Source organism: Sinocyclocheilus anshuiensis, unplaced genomic scaffold (assembly GCF_001515605.1).
Source record: "Sinocyclocheilus anshuiensis isolate Anshui unplaced genomic scaffold, SAMN03320099.WGS_v1.1 scaffold1049, whole genome shotgun sequence".
In the NCBI taxonomy this organism is placed as follows: Eukaryota; Metazoa; Chordata; class Actinopteri; order Cypriniformes; family Cyprinidae; genus Sinocyclocheilus; species Sinocyclocheilus anshuiensis.
The window spans coordinates 292,154-300,617 of record NW_015557197.1 but is presented as its reverse complement, the minus strand read 5'-3'; the positions used below and the strand labels follow the sequence as shown (position 1 = coordinate 300,617).

General features: G+C 36.7%; 1 protein-coding gene and 1 pseudogene across 1 annotated transcript in view; both read right to left on the bottom strand.

The window, feature by feature from the left end:
• Window positions 1–1,063, bottom strand: part of LOC107678832 (tetratricopeptide repeat protein 32-like) — a 3,220-nt gene extending 2,157 nt beyond the window's left edge. Inside the window, 3 exon segments of the mRNA XM_016474246.1 lie at window positions 593–615; window positions 617–757; window positions 928–1,063. Of these exon segments, the coding sequence (XP_016329732.1) occupies window positions 593–615; window positions 617–757; window positions 928–1,043 (280 nt within the window). The 5' untranslated portion in view covers window positions 1,044–1,063.
• Window positions 1,064–4,546: 3,483 nt separating this feature from the next.
• The window catches only part of LOC107678853 (matrilin-3-like), a 6,249-nt pseudogene continuing 2,331 nt past the window's right edge, over window positions 4,547–8,464 (bottom strand).

The following is an 8,464-nucleotide window of genomic DNA, read 5'->3' as shown; positions in this document are numbered from 1 at the left end:
TGTAGAAAACGAAGCGTTTGAGAGAGGCGGGGCATAGAGGACCTACAATAATGTACAGTATTTGAAAAATAATGTGGTGTTTGAACATCAAAGCATGTCAACATATTCTGTTACACCAAATACACAAAATAATGATCTTTAAAAAAGCATCATATGACCCCTTTAAAAAACATGTCTAAAGACGTTATGGCGGTTTTCCCCATCCCACTGTATCTCATGTTTTTAAATGAAGAAAGTAGCCTACTCTTTGTGATTGGTTTTCGGTCCTTTGTATTAAACTATACATACAAGCATGGTGCTGTTTTTTTTTCTAATTGCAACTTTATTAATTATATATGGTTTATAAACATTATTTTAAACATTATGCACTTTTGTTCCAAAGATAGTCGTGTTATTTTATTACGCTTTGAAGAAAAGTGCATAATATTTTGCTCGATGCGCCCTTTTGTGGCCTCAGGAGAGAAGCCAAAAGCTTTTTTTCCCCTAACTGAACTTATGCCTTTTAAATTCGAATATAATTCGAATTTTGATAATATTTAAGTAGAAAACTCGCATTTAGTTTTTCAGTCATTTTGACAGCCCCAGTACCTACCCAATCTGTAACGTAGCAATCCCGTTATAAAGTGGCACTTCAAACTGGCTGTTGATCTGTATGGCAGAGGTATAGTCATCCATGGCTTCATAAAAATCCACCCGCAGATACTTCACCTGCCCTCGGTTATTATAGGCAATGGCCAAATCATGAGCACTGCAGTCTCTAGATAAACATAAAATGTGATTATTAGCGAAAACATGTGAATATGATCTTAATTTATCAACACGGTGGCAAGCAATCGTCTGTGCTTGACAGTTTACATGCAGTCTGTGCTGATGTTCACCACTGTCCTCCTGACTAATTTATTCGAATAAACTTACAGTCGTTAATACCTGGATTTGGTGCAGGACTCGATGAATTGTGTGTATAATTCCTCTGCTGGTTTATAATTCTTACTGTTGAACTCGTCATGTGCTTTTTGTAGGATCATGAGCTCGCTGTCCTCCATGAGACGCACTACTACTGGCGATAATCAGCTCATGCATATTAATTAGTGCGTATGGACGTTGTTTTACGTTTTCCTGGAACGTCCAGTCATTGAACCTAATTAATATTCATGAGAATTAGATAGTTTGCCAAGTTCTATGTACTGGTGGTACGCGAGCGCACCCTTCTGAGCCGGAGCGTAATAATTAGCGCTCAAAAGCTAAATAAAATTACCAAGCACAGTTTCAAAGCGCCACATTAAATGATGGAATGCTGTCAAGGTAAATCCTCTGCAGCTAAATATGAAACATTTTAGTTAGGCTACCATTAGCCTATTTGATTTTGTCATTTAGTTTTGTATCATAACATTTAGTTGAAGATTATATCAAAATACATTTTCACTTTATGTATTTATTACAATGTAAACATGTGAAATAAACAGTTGTTTGTATCGCACTCAGGTTTACCCGTACAAAACAGTAGTCTACTGTGCCAGAGCCACGCAGATGTTAAGTAGGTATATGCAGTGATTACCATATCAAAATAACTTACAGGAAATGCACCATACATAGGCCTACTGCATAAATATTGCAACTAATGTTGTATTACTTTGCTAATTCTACATAAAGCGCAAATATAGGCCTACCTGTAAGATGTCTAGCGTTACTCCCCATGTCCTCATAATCACAAAAACAAACGTTGCACAGAAATTCACCTCTGGGTATGTCAATATGCACTGCCTTTCAGCATACCATTCTTTTTTAATGATGGACATACCTAACCTTTTTTAACTGTGGTGATTTGCTGGGAAATTTCTCATCTCCTTGCTTACCTTGAGGTTAGGATGTGAAAATATTTACCAGACCTGTTTTTCGCCCAGTCTATGACAGAATAGATGGTTTCAGAGACAGGTGGAAGGTAAATGTGAACACTGGGAATGCTTTGAAGAGAATACAGGTCATTCATGGCCACCACAGTGTGCCAGTCAAAAACAAGACAGCAGAAATATTGTAGAGCCTATTTCAAAAAAGAATTGTGAGTGGTTTTAAGAGGTGAACAGTTTCAAGTGCACCAATGGCGCCTGGTGCACCGTCACCTAGTTTTCAGTGAACTTGGAGAACTCGAATCTAATGATCTTTGCTCACCCTTATGACCCAAATATTGGTGTTTGCTGTGAGAATTAACATGTTACGTTGAAGTCTCATGTGAGCAAAGCCTTGAACAGTCCTGATCTCCCCTCTCCTAAAGATCTCTTTCATTTCATCTCCTTGCAACCAGATGAATACTTTCTTTGTTAGCTTTAACAGGTGATTGAGAAATATCAGTTGATGTGATCTTGAAAATGTCCCAATTCCTGTAGGCTGTGAATCGATTTGAGATGGGATTTGGGATGAGAGGGATTTTGATGTTCTCTGTCTGCCTGAATTTGTGGGATGTTCAAATGTTTGTATAGCATGTGTGATTAAATAGATGAATATCCTGATCAGGGGAATTTCACAAAGCTTGTCAAGAACATGTTTTCGTGCAGTTCACCTGGCCAGTGATTATACGATTATGTTTAGTCAACGGCTAGTCTGAAGGTCTACAGTTGGTCTGTAATGGTCGAGATATTGATTCAAGCACATCTCACAGTGGTTGCAGACAGACAAGTTCTTCACATCTTACTGTTACACCTATAGTCTGTCTAGCTGAACTACGTTTAGATGATTTCTATAGCGACGCCTGTATCGTTTCAGTACACTGTGAGCTATGAAATAAGGCAAATATTATGAACAAAGAGACGTTGAGACTGTTGATTCAAAGTATTTCAAGTTTTAATATAATGAATATTACTGCTTGGTTATAAATGTCTTTATTTAACTTTAACTGTATACATGAGAGTCTACATAAGATTAAACAATACAAATATGAACATTCTTTCTTTGACATGAACATAAGCAATAAAAAATACACCTTTGATTATGATCCTTAATAAAATTGGTTACAATACGTGGTATAATTTAGTCTATTTAAATGGAGAGATTTCTTTTGACCATTTCTGGGGAGCAAAAGAACATCATTATACATACATCGCAGCACTTCACGCATGATTTCATCTCTTATTAATATTAATTACTATTTGAATAGGGTTAATATTATTTTTTTTGTTTTTGTGAACATGTTAAGAAACATCATCTGAACATCAGCCACTGTGATCCAGTTTTAAAGCCATTCATGTGATCAGTGTGGCCCGTGATGAAGTTTCAGTGATGAAACCGAAGCCGTCTTGTTGTCTAGTGCTTCATATCCACTCCAGTAATTGCTGAAAGTTCACAGAACAGATGAACAGAAGTAAAAATCTAACTTTTAAATGTTTTATCATCATAAATCATGTCAGAGAATCAATGCTTACCAAGAACTGCTCTGTTACATGCGTCCCAGCATGTTTTCCATTTGCTCAACCTTTCTTGTGACAGCAGCAAGTATAACGACTGTTAAGGTTAAAGGGTTTGAAATACACTGTTTCCAGACACAAATATAAAAGGAATAAAGCTCAGCAAATGATGTTAGAATTAAGATTTTTGTGTGGATTATTCTTTTAAGAGAGATGACTTGCATTGCATTCATTATGGGAAATGTAGTTCCACTAAAGGCCCCAATGTACTTCATACATAACTGAAGAATGTTATTGACGTGTGATGTTATTTCGAAAGGATATATTTGGCGTTGAGGTCCTGTAGGGAGGTTTGTGTCTGCCTCTGGAAAGCCAGTCGGGCCTCACACATGCATGGGTCCTGAACGATCTCCACCTTCACCTCTTCACATCACAATCAAACAACAAACATCACAGAAATACCTCGCAAAGGGTGATTTGAATTAGGGGTAATTATAGAGCAAACTATCTACCCCCCGCCCCCCAAGCACAAAGTGAAAGTTTCTTAGCAAATATGTAACACTTTTCAACACAGTTTATGCAATGTTGTTCTTTTCTGAATTTCTCACAACATTGTGAGAGTGTTACATATTATGAGTTTACATCGATGTTGAATCAGCATCACCTGACTCAACATGTCAGAAATTACAAGACACTGACAGATGAAGTTTCTCTAGTGACTACAGTATATTTTAATGAATGATTTCTGCAGGATCATGACTGGAGTAATTTAGCTTTGCCATCACAGGGATAAATGGAAAACAGGTCTTTTAAATAACTATAGTATTTCACAATATTACTGTTAGTGTTTTTTTTTTTTTTATCAAATAAATGCAACCTTGGTGAGCATGAGAGAAAAAAAGTATATATATAATTTTTTAATTTTAATTATTTCTGAATGACCATGACTGCAGTAATGACTACTGAAAATTCAGCTTTGCCATTTCAAGAAAACATAAACAGAAATATTGTAATAATATATATATATTTTTCTTTTAAATCAAATAATTGCATTGCTTGGTGAGCATTAAGAGATGTTCTTCAAACATTCGAAAACATTAAAATAAATTTGAACATAATACAAGAAGACTTAATGGTTAGGCATTGCCCACTACATAATATACCATCATGTGAAAAATACTAATGTTTTTAGTGGTGCTCGTTTGATTTTTTTCTCTCTCCATTATTCAGTGGCTATTGGATTATTTCCAGTATCAACGTCTATTGGAATTTTTACCCATTTTTCGTATAGGTATCATTCCTGCCCACAGCACATGAAGTGGATGGTTACAGAAAACATGTTTGAATGGTACTTCTATAAACTCTTACGTTTTTTGGAACATGTTTTCTTGTCTTCTTGCAACACAAAACCCCGGTGGCACTCACAGTGATAGGAAGCATCATCGTTGACACAAATGTGTTCACATTCATGACCCAGCACACAGTAGTCCAGACCTGCAATAAGTTAAAACTCTAGAGCCCTGAGGCTAACAAATCTCAGCAACACATGACAGAAAATACAACTAAATTATTTTATAGCTCTAATTGTTCACCGTTATGTAAAATTCTCCTTAAGAGAATATTCCACAAGACAAACATAATTCTCAGCTCGCTACAGAAACCTATCATAAAATGGTATGATAGCAATACCATTTATGAAGGTCTAAAGCAGAAAACTCACTGCCACTACCATCTCCATCAGCGTCACTGGCTTGAAAACATGATTTCTTGTCCTGCATCAAGACAAAGCCAGGAGGACACGAGCAGTAATAGGAGGAATCGCTGGAGATGCATGTGTGTTGGCAGTCGTGGCCCAACGCACAGGAATCCACACCTGAAATAAGCCATAGTGCCGACCAAAAGGTGGGGGGTTTCAGAATGTCCATTGGGACGTGTTGCAAAATTAATTTCAAACTTTAAATTTCTTTAAAACAATATTAATAGCAATCTGATCACAAACTAAGTCTAATGCTTTGATGGAATTTAATTTGATGTTTTTAGATCACGAAATGGTATGAATTAAGTCATAGTCATTTCTGATCATAACTCACTAGCACTACCTTCACCATTTTGGTTGCCATCATTCTTTTTGTTTCGGTCACCCTTGTGTACACTGTCACCATGTCCGTAAGCGCCAGCGCCTCTAATGGAGCATGTTCGCATGTCGTCGTTCAAGACAAAACCTGAGCGGCATTTGCAGTGATACGAGTTGCCACTGCTCACACAAATGTGTTGACAGCCATGTCCTATTTCACAGGCATCCATATCTGGAACAAGCCATAGGACATCTATGGTAACACTGGCAATATTGTGCAAGATAATTTCCTTAAAAACAAACATTAGGAAGTTTCCATTGAAGGCTTTGGGGATTTGGTAAATGCTGTGTAAAACAGTGGAAAATGTCACTATGACCAAGCTTATTATCTGATTTGAAGCAAGAAACCAATTCAACACTAACACTGACTCATCAATGAGATTTCGGGAAGTAATTGGAGAAATAAAAACGTTGAACTCTGTACGGCAAATAATCTTGTTCCCAATGATTTTTTATATATGTTTTTTATATATTTTTTATATATGATTTAAAATATATGTATATTTATATATATATATATATGTAATATACATTGACTTTTCACACATTTTAAGTAAAACAAGGTACTTTTTAAATACATTTATCTTGTTTTAATTTGTTGAATTTGTATATGATACTTTAATAATAAACTGAAAAATCCATTTGCCCCAAAATGAAAAACTATCTGCCTGTAAAAATGTAGCTATGGTTTGTCATCTGTCTCAGACGTACAGCACACTGACACTGATGTTATTGCTATACTGTTTTGTCAAAGAAACAGTACAGAACAAAAAAAGTCCACAGTAATTCAACAGTGATTTTGAATGGGTTGAATCAGTGGCTAGAATTCCAGAATTCAGCTGCTAGTGAGCTGGATTGTAGGACAAAAATCATTACATTGTACACATTTAGCTAAATTACAGCTCTGTTCCAAAACGGAGTGAGCTGCCTTGAAACAATGTATCTTAAAGCGCCAAGACTGTTCCGAAACATCAGCTACATGATTGCGTTCTAAAATATAATTCCGGCAAAATCTAATGTAGCAGTGCATTTATACATGCAACTAATTAAAATAGAAATCTTTAACAAATATTTGTGCTATGTGTTTCTATTCTCATGAAGAATAGAAACATGCTAATTTTTATGCTCATTGGACTCTTTTGTGTCAAGCCTCCTGTATGCTTTATGTGAAGAGCACTATCTGTGTGACATGAGTAAAGTGTCCCAAATGCCTCGTTTTTTTGAGTTTGCCTGATGGTTAGAATGCTGCCTATGTAGGCATTAGACAAAGAAGCTCACTATGTTTGGAACAGAATTTACATCTTCATGTAACCTGTAATTCAGCACACAATAAAATAAATGATATCACATGATACCAAGTAATACAATCAGAACAAAAAGCTGGCAAGCAATTGCTAGCTAAATAGGTTAGTTAAATAGGATTGCTGGTATTGTCGCAATATAAGCATTCTCTATTATTAAGCTTAAATTAGTCATTGTTAGAGAAAATCAAATATGTTCGTACCAAGTATGTCTTCAAAATCTAAAGTAAAGCAGTTAGCATAATCTGCTGGCTCTTACGTTTTAGGGAACATGTTTTCTGGTCTTCGTTCAAAATATAGCCCTTCCGGCACTTGCAGTAAAAGGAGGAGCCACTGCTGACACATATGTGCTCACAGTCATGTCCCATTGCACAGGCGTCCATACCTGGAACAAGCTTTCATTACTCGACTGGAGTGAGGAGGCCACTCTAGCAAGAGTAAGTTTATGGGCAAGCAACTGTTGGATTTCTAAAAAATAAATTGCTTTAGTTTGAAGAAAAACAAAAAATGCTTGTACTAAATGTCTAATGTAATAAGTCCCTTAAAGATACACTGGAAGCTTTATGGGACTTTTATTGGGTCTTATATGATAATATTACTCAAATGATGTGCCCTTAGTTTGCATAGCATTTAGCATTAAATCAGTATGTTATGGTACTAGCTGACAGCTGCACTAAGCTAATTGTTTGGACACTTTGAAGGCGTAACTAGCAAGCACTAGCACAGCACTTGATTGAGCAATTTTAATGTCCAAAAGATCGACTCTTGCCCTGAAAAAGACAAACAATTTTAATTATCCACAAACAGTCAAATATCCAAAGCTCTCAATTATCAGAGGTTTCTATGAAAAACATACTTGAAGTACACTTAGTCTTACAACAATTGTGTGAAAAGACACTGACAATATTAAATACCGAGAGCATTCCATTCCAAGACCTTCATTCCACAAAAATCGGATGCAAAGCACATACATTAGATGATTCAAAGCATTCAAAAGAGCCAAACGTAGAAGAATGCTTCTTTGAATGATCGGTGGACTTTTTCAGCACTCACATACTGAAGAAAGATGTCCTTCAGGATGTGTTGCGATCCAATGGTTCAAACTTCTGGAAAACAAGACAATTACCTTGAAAGCTATAATTCCAAATGATCATGATGCATGGATTTAATGTCTGAAGTAAACTACAATTTTAAATTTGGTATTCAGACCCAACTGTTTTCCAGAGAATGAATCATCACCCACTTCCAAGGACTGAGATAGATCTTGTAAAAAGGAAAGACATAGAGCACCATCTCCCCTTTTTTGCATTAACCCTACCGCACAATGTCTCCCGGAACTTTGAGGTGAGCTTCTCAATGACACCGTAGGTCTCCACGTAGAACACATGGTCCTCAAGTGGATTGCTGGCCATGAGCTTCAGCGACTGCTTGTCAGCCCTGTCCACTCCGACTGCGTAAATCTCAATCCCCGAAGCTCGTGCTGCAGCCGACACCTCCTCGACTTGGTCTTGAGGACGCCCGTCAGTGACAATGATGGCAACCTTGGAGATGTTCTTTGATTTAGGTCGCGCACCTGACTTTTCAGTGAAGGCTTCATCCATGGCTTTCTTGATGGCCATACCAGTCATGGTTCC